The following is a 17,499-nucleotide window of genomic DNA, read 5'->3' on the forward strand; positions in this document are numbered from 1 at the left end:
TGTGTCGTGTGTACAAAGCCGGCGGAGCAGAGTTTCCGCATTCATGTAGCACGTTATACTGATACTGTTTAGTGTTTTTAATCGTCTATTTTGTGTTTTTTTTTTTGTTTTTTTGCAGAAAAACTCAGCATAGCTCTTTGGACCAGAGCTCACCTCCACAAACGGCACTGTCAGCGTACAACCATCCCATGCTGGGCACATACGACTCCAAAGATGACTTCCCTCTCCGCAAAACCGGTACAGAAGGCTTTGCTGAAGTTGTGTTGATTGTTGACATTCTCCACACTTCCACAGTGCTGCACTGATCTTCCTTCTTCCTCATTTAGCAACGTGAAAGTTTTGTCTTACCGGTTATCAACCACATGAAAAATTACGGGAGCTCTTAAAATTGTTGTTTAAAAAGATAACACGGAAGATTGAAGATAATAGAGCCCTCTGTTTGCTTAGTAGTCCGTTAGCTTAGCATTGCGTGAGGACTGGAGGCGGAGTCTGTCTAGACACACACTAGATTTTGCTGTTTTGGGTTTGGTTTTTTTATGAAAAGCCAAAGTAGAAATGACAACAATGGGCAGGTTGTCAAGCAACCAGCACAAACTCAAAGATAAGAGACCTGAAATGGTTCTGAAAAAACATTTGTCTTGGTTTCAAGGTCTTACAGTAAATGTGAGTGGAAACATTTTTGTTTACGGTCAGCTTCTCCTTAGAAAAACTCTGTAGGCTGTTTGCATTCTTTAAGATTTTAACCCAGTCATTCGGTCACACGTCTTCACAGACACCATGGATCGCTCCGGTCAACAAAACAGCGCTGAAGGAAATGTAAAACAAACTTACTGCCTTTTGGTTGCATCAGATTCTGTCCATCTGTCCATATTAAGCACAGCCAAGCTGTGATTATTCACTTAGCGTCAGCAGCTGCTTTGGCCGTATCACTGGCTGCTTTCACAGCTGGAGGCCAAACTCTGTGTACTCTGCACTCTTGCCCACCTGCTGCGCATTGGAGGCAGGAATGATTTTTCCTGGCACACAAACTCACACTGCGAGTTTCAACTTTCAGGGACACTTTATGTAATTCAGGAATTTTCCCCTGAGAAATATCCACAACTTAAAAATTCTTCCCACTGAGCACTGACACAAAGCTTAATGAGGAGTTAATTATATATCAGAGCGCGCGTGCAAAGACCTCTTTAAGATAAGTGTTTTGGATTTTAAGGTATTTCTGCTTGCGCGATATAACCAGAGAAAGAGATGGAAAACTCGATTGCGTATAGACATACAGATACGGCTACTGAGGAACTGTTGTGTCAGAAGTGAGCAGGACTGGCTGAAGTGAATATGTGAACTGTGTTCGGAGGAAGTGAGTGAAAGCAGTCGCCGCAGTCGTGCACTCTGCTGACGCTGGAGCTGTCACACATGACATTTTTGCCCTATTATGTTCACTGAATGTGCATTAAAAATTATTTTTTGACTAGCAAGTTCAGGCACACAGTATATTCCAAAAGGGGCTCATTGTCCAAGTATGGAGGGCTTTGTGGTAATGACTCTCAGAACACAGAAGGCCACTTTGAACGCTATGGCAGGAAGTCTGCAAGGCCTTCACGACAGAGGCAGACTTGTCATGCTGACCCCATTTCTCCCTGTCTCTTTCATACGAGATCACACACTGACATTCCCATAGCACACTTTGCACTAATGTCGAAGCATGCAGGATATCCGCGTGCAATTCAGAACTTTCCTTTTTCCTTCTTTTATCCTGCTCGGCTTTACATTTTGACACTCCTTTATGAGCTGCATGTCTCTGGTGACTGTAGTCAGGAAGGTCACGTCCTAGCTTCGAGTTTAACTGCGTTCTTTATTGCTCCTATCTAACCCCAGGATGAACACTTAGCACTTCTACATATTAAACTAAACAAAAGGTAAATCAAGCAACAGACTGACTGTTCGTGATGTTGCTGGAATGTGAATTGGTTGCGCTATGCTCTTATGGGTCGCTCTGGTATGTTACAAATGGCGGTAAAATAGCTGAATTGTAAAAATGACTCCATTCTTTCATTCTCGCTTCTCATATACGGCTCGGCTGTCGCTGGTTTTAACAGTTGTGTCTCCCCTGAGAAAACCTCAGTGTTTATAATCAAAGGGAAACTGTTGGCGAGCTCTTTGGTGTCTTATGTTCATATTTATTTAATGTGCCCGCAAGAAATCTTTTCTTGAATTATGGTTTTTAATCACAATGCTGTCTTTTCATGCCATAAAATGGCTTTAGTGAACTGCTTAATCAAAGTTGATTGACTTTATTTTATTTTTATTTTTTGTAGAACACATGCAAATGAGACAAAGGCTTGTCTATGTCTTTGTGTCTGTGTCCATCTAATCCATTTATCTAATGTAGATCCACATATGATGTTTCTCGGAAGCTCAGTTGATGAGTTTCAGCAAACTGCTCTATTGATTTCCATAAACCTCCCTCCCTCCCTTTCCTTGGCACAGCAGCACGGCTTCCCCCGGCTTGACTCCTTTAGCCCGGGACTCCTCTGTCAAAACAAATGAGCATCTGATCAATATGTTTTAGATCTGAGAACCGGTTTCCCCGTCACCTCCCTATTAAAATATTAAATACCACATATGCAGATGTTTAATCTGAGATATAATGGATAACTTGAAGTGTAAGGGATCAGAGTTTTTGTCCTGTTCCGTGAACAGGAAACCATCAGCACGATTCATATAGCCACGTGACGTCAGGGAGTCTTGATGCATGGTCAAGCATCCAGGTAGGACGTTTCTAGAATTTCATCTGGATGTTTTGAGGGGGTGATAAAAGATATAAAATGTGCCTTAAATTCAAATATGTTATGCCATATCACATTTATCATGCTCGGACTGTTGGTTTTTAAAGTATGTGTTATATAGGTTATAAAAGTCCTTCTGGTCCCATCTATTATCACACCTACAAGGCCACACAGTTATGCTGCCTAATGTCCTGCTCTGGTGGGAGATTATCTAAATCTGAAAAAAAGAAAAACAAAATCGAGGCAGTACTGTAACAAGCAGTGTGTCCATGAAGAGTCAACAATAAGGAGCAGGAGAGGAAATAATTCCAGAGAAATGGGCTCTTAGACTAAGCCAAAGAAAGAAGGGCATGGATGGAGGTGAAGGAGGCACAAAAGGCTGCAATAAAACGCTATCATCAGCAGAAAAAAGAACAGTCTGGGCCCTCTGCAGCGAGTGTGTTCGCACGTGTGCACACTGGTGTGCTTCTGCCCAGTCGGCATTAACACCCTTCAAAGTCACTGTGTCCTGAGGTGAACACTCCCATTGTGAATGGTGCCCAGCAAAGACATACACCCTGCTTCACCCTCCTTCCTCGTCTCTTTAACGTCCTTCTAATCTCCAGCTTGTCCTTCAGTAGCGGTCGCACTCTAGCCGCTCCCTTTAGCACTCCATATCGTAATAACTCTCACACACAAAAAACAACCTTGAATGCGTATCTCTTGTGTCTGCTGTAACTACCTTTGTGGTTCTTTCTTCTCAGTTTCCATCGCCTGGCTGCTCATGTACACAATCTACAGACCAGAGGGATTTTTGATTGCAGAAACTTTTTGGTCTATTTTTAGTCTGATTATAGTTCAAATCCTACTGACCAATCGTGTTTGAGCAAGCTTGCAGGGAGGTAAACGCTCCAGTTTGAGAGCAACAGAGTGGCTCAGAAACATCGGCTAGCATCTGATGACTATTTAGCTTTTTCTTAGTTATTACTAATGTATCAGTAAACAAGCAGGGGCATGTGACTCAGTCCACAGGTAGACCTTTGATGGAGGTGGATCAGCTCAGTTTCTCATAGGTTCTCAGCACACGGTTATCTTACTCTTGCCAGTATTTAAACGAATAATTGAATCGTGTTTAAACCAGACAGAGTCAGTCAGGTAAACCAGTTATGTTGAATGCTTTCTTTTATGACAGCTACAAACTTCATCAGTGAATGCTGGCATTCATACAAAGATAACACTGATTGCCTTTTTTAATGGCTGAGAACTACACAAAGGCCAACTTTTGTTCTGTTTTGTTGATTAAATCAGAGATTATTAAAGCAGAGAAAATCTGACGTGCAGTTATTATCGGGGTTTTTTGTCAGTTATCATTATCGTGTCAGCACTGAAAGAATGGTCAGGCTGTTACAGTTCAGCATGTCATAGTCTAAAATATAACTTTAATGCACTGCGCTCCTTTTCTCACAGGCTTCACTCTCCCAGGGTCTCCTCCTGTTAAACTAATGCATAGCATTTTATCCTCAGTCTCCCCGTCCCTCTTAACAAAGACTTTGGAAGAGTGCCCTCCACTAAGAAGGTCTTTTTTAAATAATTGACTTTCATAAGTTCTGCAGCACTGTTCCCCTTAAAATTGAGAGTGCATTTGAAAAAGTACTTAGACATTATAGATTCATGATAGTTTATCTCATCCCCGCTGACCAGGTGGTATAATGAAAGCTAGCACCTCTTTGAAGTACATTAAAACTTGGTGCATTATCCTACTTTGATTAGCATTCTAGGGGCCAGAGGGTTTGTAATGACCCAGAATAATTCTTCTGCTGCAGAATAAATCTCCACATTACACAAAGAATCAATCGCTTCCACTTGGCTGTACCAAAAAGCCCCGCCTCCTTCTCTGAGGCTAATGAATGAGACATGGTCTGTTTGATACTAGGTCAGGGGACGAGCATAGGGTCAACTGGTGGTCAACCGTCCTGCTTTACCTAAGGGAACGGAAGGAAGCCAGTGGAGTAGAGAATAAATCTGCCTTTGTTTGGTAAACTGCCTACAACAGAGACACCAAAGCAGCACTGCGCAGAAAATGTCAAGCGCGGATGGTGACATGACAGGAATCCCGGATATACCGTACGCCTGCCTCTGACAAGCCTCTGCACCTCATGTAGCGCCTTCCCACACCACACACAGCATTTGCGTAGTAACCTAATTGAAAACACTGTCAGTTTTCTTTTCATTTTTCGTGTTTGTATTAAATTGGAAGTGTCTGGAAACAAGCAGTGTTCATTAGCAGAGCGTGAAGGCAGCATCATTAAGCGTGGGGTCAAGGAAAATACCATTTGGCTGCTTCCCCTGGTGTTGCACCGCTTCCCGCTGTCACATGATGATGGCAAACCTCAGCTCCCAAATATGTCAGCCAGTGCATACAGTGTGGTCTATAGGGACAAGCTCATTAGCACCGCTACACGCCAACAAACGAGCTCCCACTCGTGTGACCCACAAATCTGAGGGCCAGACTGCCAGGTTAGAGAAACTGTGTAAACTGTAAGTCATTTATGGGGCGAGCTTGAGCTGTAACACATTTTATTTTTAGAAATGGTGTTTTAGTTGGAAATTAAAGGCCTCTAGCCCTGTCGCAGCTCAGCTATTTCAGTTATAGACATTACAAACAGACATGAGTTTAAGTCAAAGAAAGTCTGATTTACTTTAGGATGTAACATTTTAGCGTCTTTACATTGCAATATGAAATTCTTTGAGGTGACAGTTGTAGTGACACTAAATCGTTTAAACTGGATTGAAATGTATGGACATTTGTGTCTTTTCAGCCTCTGAGCCCAACCTAAAGCTTCGTTCTCGGCTAAAACAGAAGGTGACGGAGCGTCGCAGCAGCCCTCTGCTCCGTAGGAAAGATGGACCCCTTGCTACTGTTAAGAAGCGTCCCCTAGACGTCGCTGGTAAGGACTCCTGTCACTGTTGTTTTAAGGTGCTATCACAAATAGTCACCCAGTTTGATGCATTTCAGTGCAGAAAGTTTTTTCTTCATTGTATGTACTCTAGAGTCTGCATGTAACAGTGCACCAGGCTCAGGTCCCAGTTCCCCCAACAATGGCTCCAGTAACATCCCCACAGAGAATGGGATCACAATCTGCAGCAGTCCAGGAGAGGTAAACATCATGGCATCTCTAATTATAGCGTATGCACATGTGTGTTTGTGAAGCAGGACACCAGGATTTGCAGTGTTAATTTATTTTAATAGAGGCGTCAGCCTGTGAGTATATTTAATCCATACACTGTATATGAAAGATGGACTTGGCCACCATGACTAGGGATGGGTATCGGTATCCCGGTTCTGACATAAACGGTAGTAACCAGACTGAAAAACAGCGCACATTTCGGTGCTTTTTTCCTGAGATGTGATACACTTCAGATTCTAGCCAATCATTTTACGTTTCCAAGGATAGTAGGCGGGCCCAGGTGCGTCCGTTCTTTTAGAGCAGAGCTACAGATTAAAAATGCCCAAGGCAAAGCGGTTTTGCTGTACTTCACAGCAAAAGATGCAAACTCAGCAGCCTGCAACAAGTGCTTTAAGCTGATACTGTGATACTGTGCAAAGGAGGTAACACCAAGAATCTGATAAAACACCTGGCGACGCATAGCATTTTGTTAAAAGGCGAGAAATGCACCGTATTTGATAGCTTGCTGCGAGACCTCACACCGTGCACATCTACTGCGGGCGTGGTGCATGTTATCGGACGCGGAGTTAGCAACATCCCCCAAAAACCGGAAGAGGAGAGTCCTGGCCCCTAGCCCTGCCAGTGTAGCAGAAATGATGATGGATGATGATGCAGCAGCAGCCGTTCTTCTCTGCGTGAGTAGCTTAATGTTGTCCGTGTATAACTCACGTTGAGTAGGCTAACCACGTTATTACATTAATGCATGTAAGGTGAACTAGCAAACACCGTCGTGGGTACATGCAGCTGTCCTCTTGTTTGATGGCAGGTACTCCCTCCACCCTGGCCAAAAAGGCTAAAATGACCAAAGAAAAAGTGGAAAACAGTTAAACATGAGAGGTTTAGGACAAAGTTTGTGTTTTTTCCATTGTTTAAGCACTGCTTCCAGCCAAGAGTGATACCATATATGCCCCATAGCTGCAGAAAAGGCTAACATTGTTATCTTTTTACAAAAAAACAGCTAAACATGAGAGGTTTTTGGACAAAGTGTGTGTTTTCCATTCTTTAAGCACCATTTAAGCACCGGCACCATTTTAAAAGTACCAGTTTGGTACTGGTATCAGATAAAACCTAAACGATACCCATCCCTAACCATGACATCAACCTCTGCTACCAAAAGTGGTTAGCAGTTTGTAATAGTAAACTATACAGATGCACAGATAGCTGCTTATTAGTGATAAGTAACAAAAGAACATGATACTAGATTTTCACTCTTCAGAGAAACCTGTCGCTTCAAACAGCCACACCTTTTATTTCCACATGACTCTAAGAACATTTAACTGGGCGATAGAGTCTGCGTCAGAGGACAAAAGTGTTCAAGGCCCAGAGAGACAACCAGCTTTCTTAGAAAAGGGTCTCACTGCTGTTTCAATAAATAACAGCAATGAGACTGAGAACTAAATTCACACATAATCACACAAAACTGTGTTATTTATAGTACTCCAGGAATCAGTCCTAGATAATACAGTCATAATGTGTGAGTCATACAGGCTACACAGAAAATTCAAGGACAAATAACCCGCATCACAAACTTTCTCAGGTGCAAAAATGGTGAACTCTGCACATCTTGAGACAGTTGGAGTCTCCGAATGTGATTCCTGGAATCCCATCGACATTTTTTTTAAACATTCTGCAATTTTTAAGTGATCTCACATTTTATAACGAGCCGCACGAGTGGATAAAAAACATGTTTTACATCCAAAGAGACACGAGGGGTACTTTCAAAAGTCTTGCATGGGCTCTTCAGCTCCAAAATCATCAGGTATTCATCAGTGGCCTTCAGCCAGCTAGGTTAGGTACACTCTGAAGTTAACCCTGTTGCTTCTGTCTCTTTGGGTCTGTAACCCTTTCATGACCGAACTCTGTGTAAAAGAGCCTGGACCACAGCCTGACCCTGTGGTGTTAGGTGAGGTATAAAAAGCTCCATACAGTTGACATAATGGGGAAAGTAAGTAGGAAGACCAAAAGAGTTGGTGCCAGGATGTAAACATGTTTATTTCTGCTATTCTGTTATTCTCTGTGGACTCACGTGCATTTGATGCCAGCCTCAAGTGGCAGTTTGAGGAACTGCAGTTTTTGGCTGTTAAGCTTTGGCTTCATTCTTCACCTGCAGAGAGACCCGCATCTGTTTAATCAGTGTCATCATTTAAGTCTTCATAAAGCAAGTCAATTTTAATTTTCGGGGGAAGTTTTGATTTTAGGTTAATGTTATATTTGGATTATTCATGTCATAGCTGTGGTTACATATTATGGTAAATAGATTTAAATGAATCTAATATCCATGACTGTGTGCCCGTGGCTGCGTGTGCATTTGTATGTGTGAGAGAGATGGAAAAGTCTTGCACTGTACACAGCACTGTTTTCTTGGATCTGCACTGTATTTATGTCAATGTGGATATGTCTGCAGACCTCGCTGCTCCAGAGGCTGGCAACACGGGAAGGGTCAGTTAGCCACCTCTCTCTCTACACCTCTCCGTCTCTGCCCAACATCACCCTGGGCCTGCCAGCCACAGGACCTGCTAGCACTGTGAGTCCATTTAAAAGAAAATACCACAGAATCAAACTTTTAGATATCAGAATCAGAATCAGAATACTTTATTCATCCCGAGGGAAATATGACATTAGTTATAGCGAATCGTTCATTAGTTGTACTGTAATTACTCTCATCACTGTGGAGAAGGTTCATTGGTTAGTTTCCTTAGAAATACAAAGGATATTACAGAGCCTGTAACTGGATTTGAACTCGTCAGTCTTGTCATTGCCTTCATTCTTTCCTTCTTTCCCCACCTTAACATCTCTTTCTCCCTCTCCCTGCCTGTGTGTCTTTGTAGGTGGTATCGGGACACCAAGATGGCGAGAGTCATCTGGCATTGCCTGCATTGCAGCAGGGCATTCCACTGACCCCTCCTTTCCTGCCCTCCCACCTGCCCTCCTACTTGGCATCTTCAGCACTGGACAGGGAGGGCCCAGGAGGGGGCACGGTGGGTCACAACCCCCTCCTCCAACACATGGTACTGCTGGATCCAAGCCACAGTCCAGTGGGTCAGTTTTCACTGCAACATTTGCAGGATTTTTATTTTTCTCTCTTTCAAACAGTGGGTGAGGTCTGAATTATTGATACTGTGTGGTCCACCGAAAGAATCTACAGCCCAAATATTTTGCTGTTTCTTCTCTAAGCTTTAGCGATAACAGTATTATGTTTCAAAGTGTGCCAAAATAATTACTGGAAAGATTACATACACACAATTCAAGGTTCTAATGATTTGGGCAGCTTATAGTTTTGAGAGCATCACTGGAGGAAAAAACGTCAACGATTTTTAAGGAATAAAATAAATACGATTTTTGTTTGAGATTATTTGTCGTGGATTCGGAAAATGACCTCACAGTTCATTCTGTACTGCTGCAATCTGTGATCTCATTGGCTATTGTCTGCTGAATCTGGCCTCTAAAGATGAAGGCCGATCTTTTTTGGAAAGCTTCCTGGCATATATGAGGGCCAAGACTTCCTCTTCCTTCTGCTGTTCATTGTTTATGAATGGAGATGACTTAAAAACACTAATAAAGACCTAAATAGCTGTCAAAGGATACATTTTGCCAAAATCAATCCTTTTTTGGCCTTTTGATTGCTCAGATGTGATTCAGCCTGAGGAGTGAAACTCTGTCACTTACAGTACATTTAATGCATGATCTATTTTACTGTTTATATTGCAGGGGCTGCTTGAACCAAGCTACTGAAATTTATAAGTGGAGACAAATGTGGCAAACTTGTCTGACATCATCTTATTTTAAAATATCACTTCAGCTAGAAAAAAGCAGGACCTGCAGTGCATTGCAGCTAAAATGTGCAGCCGGTATTCCTGAGTAACGGTTTCCATCCGTCATATGAGAGGGGCCCCTGTGGTTCCAGTTGTAAAGCCTCCAGTTTCTTTTAAGTAGATGAAATAAAATCACCTAAAATTATCACCTAAAATATGTGTGAATGATGAGTGGAGCTACAGAAATAAGACACAGCTTTTGGAAAAAAATGCTTGAGATCATTTCCTGCAACCGCTCTGTGTTTTCTGTAGTTGGGCTGGGTGGCCTACCGCTGCCATCGTCCTCCGTCTCCAAGCTCATGCGCAGCCACCGTCCCCTGGGGAGAACGCAGTCGGCGCCTCTGCCCCAGCAGCAGTGCGGACAGACACAGGCCCTGCAGCACCTGGTGGTCCAGCAGCAGCACCAGCAGTTCCTGGAGAAGCACAAACAACTGTTCCAACAGCAGCAGCAGCAGCACATCATCAACAAGGTATTTCAACACATGTCTGTGCTCAGTATCAAAAGTAACTCTGAACAGCTGCGGTATTGCAGGCAGCTGTATGTCTGTCCATATACTGTGTGTGTGAGTGTTTGTCTATCTACATGACACTGACTTGGTTAATGTTTGTGAGTCCTATTTTCTTTTCTCCAAGCGCTGGATGATTCAGCCTGCAATTAGCAATTCTTTTAGCTAGTTTTTTTCTTTTCTTTCTGTGTTCATGTGTCCCTGCTTCTCACTGTCACCCTGGCAACTGTGCACTAGAGGAAGCATCTTCCATATATGGTCACACAGGAAATATGACTCACTGCTTCATTGTTGAAGAGTGTGCGTATGTGCAAGCTTATGTGTGAAGTTGCTCTATGATACAGTCATAATTTATGTGGCTGAAATTCATAATTTCATATACTGTGTCACATGGCTGCATTAAATGTGCCCAAAGGTTCAAATAATCAGGTAAATATTTGTAAAAGTAATCAATGTGATCGAAAATCTGAGGCTTTGTCAGCTTATCATGGACGTGCATTCATCTACTCAAGGCATAGCAGCCCCCCAAAAAAATATATTTATATCCTTGCACAATAGGGGAAAGTTATTTGACTCCCTGCTGAATTTGTGCATTTGCTCTCGTGCAAAGAAATTAACAGTCTCTAATTTTAATGGTAGTTTTATTTTAATGGAGAGAAACAGATGTTTCTTATAGTTGCTCACCAGGTTTGCACACCCCTCAGGAGAGATTTTGGTCCTCTCCTCTTCACAGAAACTTTAAATCCTTTAGGTTTCTTTGCTTGTCAGTGGGGTTGGTGTTCTGTGGGTCATACTCAGCATTTTCCTCCCAGTAAACATGGTTTCGTCCGACACCCAGGCCTTTTCTGAGTCACTGAGATGTTCACGGGGAAACCTAAGACCAGCCTGTGTGTGTGCCTTCTTGAGCAGGGGGACCTTGTAGCTGCTGAAAGATTACCAGTGGTGGTGTTCTTGGTGACTGTGGGCCCAACTGTCTTAATAGTTTTGGGCTTATTCACCACCTTTTCTCATGATCATCCTCTTGCAAGCTCTTGCATGGAGCTCCAGACTGAGGGTGACTGTTGGTCATTTTAGTTTTCTTCAGTTTCACCTCCTCACCAAGCTTCTTACTGATGCTTTTGTTGTCCATTCGACAATTTTGGACAACTTTTTGGTCTTGACATGATGGTGGAGAGGTTGGAATAAACAGGTGTACTTTATATACATAACAAGATGAGCTCTGGCGTATCTTTAATTGACTGGTTGTATCCCTAACCCCTAGTCTGTGGGATCTAGAATTCTGGCTGGGTTGCAGAGGATCACTGAGTGACTTTTATTCTGTCTCTCTCCATTAAACCGAAACTGCCACAAAATACAAGACAGTTTGTTTATTTGTAAGTGAGCAAACTTACAAAAAAAATCCCCCATTGTTTATATATGATTAAGATACTAAATCAATAGTTTTATCACATAAAAAGCAAGCAGTGAGTGTCATACTTACCAGAAACATCCTCCTGTAATCTTTCTTGTTGTGGATGTCACCTCAATATTTCAGGTTGGGGATCAGGCTTGAACATGTATCTGCAGAAAGAGTTTTTCCCCACATAAAGATTTATACACTAGTAAGAGGAAGAGATGGACAAAGCATGCATATTAGAAGGAGGCGCTGAGGGAGACTGGAACTAAAGTGGTTTGAGTTGCACAGAGGATGAGGTGAGGAGCTGCCCACTAATCACTAACAATCAGCAGCCAAAGTTTGCGGTACAACCAGAACAACATATATGCATAAAAATGAACAAGTGTAAAGTCACCAAAGCTTGTGGCAATTTCTGTAAATCCCATTAGGTTATTTGTCGGCAATTATAATGAGCTATAATGTTCTGTGTAATTTTGCGTTGAGTTCTGCTACATAAGTCTTCCAATTAAGTCAGTTCATTTTTATTATTATTAGGGTCTAATTGTAGCTTACTGCTTTCCCGACTTGCCTCATGGGAAACAGATACTGGATTTAAAGCTGCTGGAACGTTGAGGTCTTTGTACAGTTTGCTTTATTTCCCTGGGTTGGCGTGGTTACTCGGAGCCTATTTTCTCCTGTGTGGCTTGAAGGGATGACAATTGTGTATTTGTGTGTGTGGTGTCCATGACGGGCCTCGGAGAGACTTTCAAGCAATCCCTTACCTGATGATTTCCTCTTCATATAGCAGTGGAATTATCACACAGGATTAAATAAAAGGCGTCCAGTGAGGTTTTCAGAAGAGGCAGGAGTTCAGTGACTGCATGAAGTTGTTAAAAGACGCAGGACAGAAAAAGGATGGTGGTTGTTTAGTTAACTGGAGCCATTCTGCGTAGCTTTAAAAAGCTGTAATGGCACCTTTAACTTTAACGATCTGCCCTTTTTCAGCAAGAAATGTAACCTGAGTCCATTACTCAAAATATCACCTGAACACCTGAAGAGCTAGACTTTAAGCTTTAGACCACAACAAGAAAATGCTTTGGCGTGTGATGATCGCTGAGCGTTACTATAGTGCTGTGTATTATTTTACCAAAGTCATGCACAGAAGTAGATTAATGAATAAAACCTCGAGCTACTGAATGGTGTAGTTGTTCTCCCGCCGTCCGTGTCTGACTGCCGTGTGTGTGACTTGTTATCCTGATATTTGTGACTGTAATTATAGCTCCTGCATTAACCGCAAAGCAGGATTATGACAGTGCTATTTTAGGTGTCTATTCATTTCCTGCTTTTTAATGTTGCCTAATATCATTGCACCATGGAAGTCATTGGAGAAGTTCCCCCAGCGGACTCCGTAGTTACTCATTGCCTTTGTTTTGTTTTTGCCTCATAAAGATCAGACTTAATGAGGAATTTAACATTATCCCCAAGAAATATTGATTGCTGCGAGCTGGTTTTAATATCTGCTATATTTCTGTTTGACGTGGGAAAATACGCGACTAAAGTTAGCAGCGTGGGACGAATATGTTTCCAGTGATGCATGTAACGCCTACCATTTGACTCTTAAAAGTGGTGCTAACTATTATGTAGAAATATCCTGTTGGCAGGAGTTATTTCATTTACCCTTTTCACCCTTGGATATCCACCTCTTGACTCATCTGCAGTCTTCCTTCCCTTCCCTATTTGCATCTATCAGTCAAGTCAGCAGGAAAAAGGGGTCTTCCTGAAAACTTTTGGCTTTTTTCTGCAGCAGAAAGAAAGAAATGAATGATCTTGAAATGGTTCCAACCTGAGCTTGTTGTGTGCCACTATGGCGGTACAGCGGTGTGCTTAGGGGAGAGAAATAAACGCACAGAGTCCGAGTGTATCAAGTGTTTCCACCACCCCGTCTCTCCTCTCCCTCTTCCAGCTGATTTAACAGGGTTATTTAGTGTCTGTCCCCCTTATGGTTCACGTCCCAGCCACTATTTCCTCTGTAAAAGAAGAAGGGTTAGACAGAGGGAAAGAGAACAAATTGAGAGAGAAAGGAAGAGAGTCAGTGTGGCAGGAGTGTTTTGAGTTTGTTTGGAGAAGAGGGACTGGGATGAGGCAAGAGCCTGCTCTCTCTGACGTCAATGGACTGTTCCCTGGGCAATATGCCAGCCGTGTGTGTGTGTTCCAGGCACAAACAGTGGTCCTGTCCAATCATGACCTGCACATCAAGGTTGAGGTCTGTGACGACAGGGACGAGGGCAGCTGCCAAAACAAGATTATTACAATCCCCCCTCTGCGGTGCTTCCACTCTCTTTCCTCGCTTTTTCTTTTCTCTTACATGTTCAGACACGACGAACTTAGCAGTAAAATTCATCCATAGTCTCAGGAGATTATATCATTAGTTTGAAAACAAATAACTAGCCTATCAGAATCCAGAGTACAGATGTGGTTTATTTCTGTGTGTGCAAAAAGTCAAAAGCCCCGGCTAATGTTAGCTTTTGGTGGGTTTATCTAAGGTTGTTTTCATTAACTTTGTACGCGGACTGATTAGTCAGTTATTTTTGGAATGAAAAACATCCAAAGTGTAGTTTTAAATTGGAGCATGTTGTCCCTGATGTTTCCTTAGTGCTTTCCTCCCTTCATGCTTTTGAAACTCTCGGTTCTGTCTTTTTTCTGTTTTCTGGAACGTCTTTCTGTTACTGGCTCCTAACATCATCAGTTGACTCCCTAATCTTGGCCGAATGTTATGTGAATATTTTCTTTTATGTCCAAAGTGTTCCAGTTTTTCCTCTAAAAACATGCATAACACCGTCAAATCACTGCGTCAAAAGTTTGACCTGGCCGTGTCTTTTTGCCCTCTAGATAATGTCCAAGCCCGGCGATCAGGCCTCAGCTGCAGGCCCGGGAGCCTCAGGACCAGGCAGGCAACACCAGAGTCACCCGGAAGAGACGGAGGAGGAGCTTAGGGAGCACCAGGCGCTCTCCTCGTCATCATCGTCCTCCTCTCCTACCTCTGGGCAAGAGACGGGGTTGCTACGTGGGGTGGTCATCAAGCAGGAGCCTCCGGATCCCCAGGAGCAAGAAGAGAGGGAGCAAAGAGAGAGGCAGGCTGAGCAGGACTTCCTGTTCAGACAGGTAAGCACGAATGGCGGGGACCAGTTGGAGTGGAAAAGACGGACTGGGCATGAAATTCAAATTCCACAAGTTTAATCTGGCATTTATAAAAAGGGAGAAAGTTTCTTCTTTTGCATGACTCTAAAAGCAGTGTCAGATTCATATGTTTGACATAATGTCTTCATATATGTGCATGATGATTCAAACTGGCAGCGATTACACAGTATGGAGGATTCTTTTTGTATTACAGTAATCAGTAAGTGGTTGTAGCTGGGCTGAACAACACACTGATAGCAGTGACAGATGGAGCTTCTTGTGACTGAAACATTACACTCCACATTTGTTTGATCTGCCTTTCCTCCCGACTGGACTGACTACCCAACCCGCTTCCAGTATAATATGTGTATAAATATCCTCGAAATTAGTCCGTAGCACAACTTCATGCGGGCATACACGTGCAAGTATTTTATGTAAAAGCTGTTAGCAGCAACAAATCTCTCTGTTACACGTGAATTTGTACATCGCAGTCTCTCTTTGGCCACATCCCTGCTGTCCGCTCAGCCAAATTCAATCAGACACTCCTCTCACTGTCGCCATGGCGCCCATAGTGTAGACAGACACACCAATCAGAGCAGGAAAACACGACTGCTTAGCGAGCACTGAAATATTCCACTCAGGTGCTTACAGATCATTTTGAAAACAATTACATAAATAGTTACATAATAACTTTTCTTTTCTGTAAGCAGTTTAAAATAATTATGACGCCTTAATGTGAAACACTCATGTTTGGCACTATGTCAGCTAGAAAATGTTGCTTCAACAACCAAATGTAGTTTGGTTCTTTGCAACAGGAATCTCTTTATGGAAGCTGATTAAACTGGGCGCTATAGCAAGTAGGAAGATGTTGGTATTTGGTGCCATCTTCTGGTGGGAAACTCATATTGCAGCCCAGCTTTCTGTTGAATATTGCACTGTCTGTGTTTGTGAGCAGCAGGCTCTGCTCTTAGAGCAGCAGCGGATCCACCAGTTGAGGAATTACCAAGCCTCGATGGAAGCAGCCGGGCTTTCGGCCAATTTTGCTGGCCACCGGCCTCTGTCGAGAGCTCAGTCATCGCCAGCCTCTTCCTCCTTCCCCATGGTCGTGCAGGAGCCGCCAGCCAAACCTCGATTCACTACAGGTCTGCTGAGTTACATAATTATTTCTTTGCACATACACACACACACAGCAGTGATGCTTTTTATTGTCATGAGCACCACAGTAATCAAACACAATGCAGAGAGTGAGTAGCTGTGTGCAGTGTTTAAACATCCTAAACAGGGTTTTTGCTTATTGCACAATGATAACCTGTTGCTTTAGAAGAAGCAGGTGCAATAGATGATAATCACACCACGTCTTATGGTGTGACCGTAAAATGTCATCGTGACAGCTGTTTCTATCCTTGTTGTCAGTGGTGCATAATCACCCATATGTTTGTGCGTGGTGGTGTGTGAATTTCCCAGGTCTTGTGTATGAGTCTTTGATGCAGAAGCACCAGTGCATATGTGGTAGCACAACGAGTCATCCAGAGCACGCTGGCCGCATTCAGAGCATCTGGTCCCGACTGCAGGAAACAGGCCTCAGGGCGCACTGTGAGGTAAAGACAAAGTTAGACTTGTGTTATTATTGAAGGACAATTAGAAAATGTACATGAGTATTTAGCTTTCAGAGGCAAACAATAAGAATCGTTGTCAGTCTTTGGAAACGTTGAGAAAGCAAATGTTAACTTCACTGACGTTTATGCAGTCGTCTCCTGTTTGATTGATGCTAAACGCTTTACACTAGAAGCTACGCTCATATGTTTTCCCTCACATTCATAATACACTTATCTGTCGCACACACACCCTCTAAAATAGTCAGGTGCACTGGGACAATTCCGGGTTCAGTATCTCATCTAAGAACACTTATGGAGCAGGCCAGGAATCAAACTACCCACCACACCTGCCCAAATTTAAAAAACAGAAAAAAACAGCACATTTGTTGTTGTGTCATTGGAAATTGTTTCATATATTAGTGTTTGTGTTATTTTCCCCTGACAATGATGTTTTACCACTTTATTGCAGGTTGTTGTCGTAGCCAGAAGGAGGCAGTGTTAATGCACTTCTTTTAACGTTTGTCCTTATAGGTGAAAACTCTCACATTGAGGTTTCGAATATGATCTAATATTAAACTGACTCAGTGACAACACTGGGACGCCCTGTATATTATTTCTTCGGACTAACAATATGATAAAACTTCTGCAGAACTCTGCTCTCCTATCCTGTTTTTGCGGGGAGTTTAAATGCGGAGCATGAAAAGCTAATCAGAAGTTGTGTATCTTTTTTTTCCTCTCTGTTTTCAGTGTATCCGTGGTAGGAAGGCCTCATTGGAGGAGTTGCAAACAGTCCACTCTGAAGCCCACGTCATGCTATATGGAACTAACCCGCTGCGGCAGAAACTAGACAGTAAGACATGCTTCCTCACACACATTCACACATTCACAAACACACTTTTTCCAAGCGTGCACTGCTTCACCTCCTAGACTAGATTACTCATTAGTTTAGTCTAAAAAAATTGTGGATGCTTTAAGACTTACTGGGTTTTTGAGAATTGTAGCGTTTCATGCATTTATTCACAAGTCTGAAGTTGACCGCCTGACT

The 17,499-nt window shown here is 42.8% G+C and overlaps 1 protein-coding gene across 6 annotated transcripts in view; it reads left to right on the forward strand.

Moving 5' to 3' along the window:
• Nucleotides 1-17,499, forward strand: part of hdac4 (histone deacetylase 4) — a 126,681-nt gene that overhangs the window by 84,100 nt on the left and 25,082 nt on the right. For all 6 annotated transcript variants that reach the window (XM_076875357.1, XM_024805444.2, XM_004559217.3 and 3 more), the window contains 10 exons: nucleotides 119-237; nucleotides 5,582-5,710; nucleotides 5,814-5,920; nucleotides 8,394-8,513; nucleotides 8,818-9,028; nucleotides 10,054-10,271; nucleotides 14,572-14,844; nucleotides 15,815-16,001; nucleotides 16,324-16,457; nucleotides 17,202-17,304. In XM_076875357.1, coding sequence (XP_076731472.1) covers nucleotides 119-237; nucleotides 5,582-5,710; nucleotides 5,814-5,920; nucleotides 8,394-8,513; nucleotides 8,818-9,028; nucleotides 10,054-10,271; nucleotides 14,572-14,844; nucleotides 15,815-16,001; nucleotides 16,324-16,457; nucleotides 17,202-17,304 — 1,601 coding nt within the window. The remainder of the gene's footprint in view (nucleotides 1-118; nucleotides 238-5,581; nucleotides 5,711-5,813; nucleotides 5,921-8,393; nucleotides 8,514-8,817; nucleotides 9,029-10,053; nucleotides 10,272-14,571; nucleotides 14,845-15,814; nucleotides 16,002-16,323; nucleotides 16,458-17,201; nucleotides 17,305-17,499) is intronic.

Source organism: Maylandia zebra, linkage group LG16 (assembly GCF_041146795.1).
Source record: "Maylandia zebra isolate NMK-2024a linkage group LG16, Mzebra_GT3a, whole genome shotgun sequence".
NCBI lineage: Eukaryota > Metazoa > Chordata > Actinopteri > Cichliformes > Cichlidae > Maylandia > Maylandia zebra.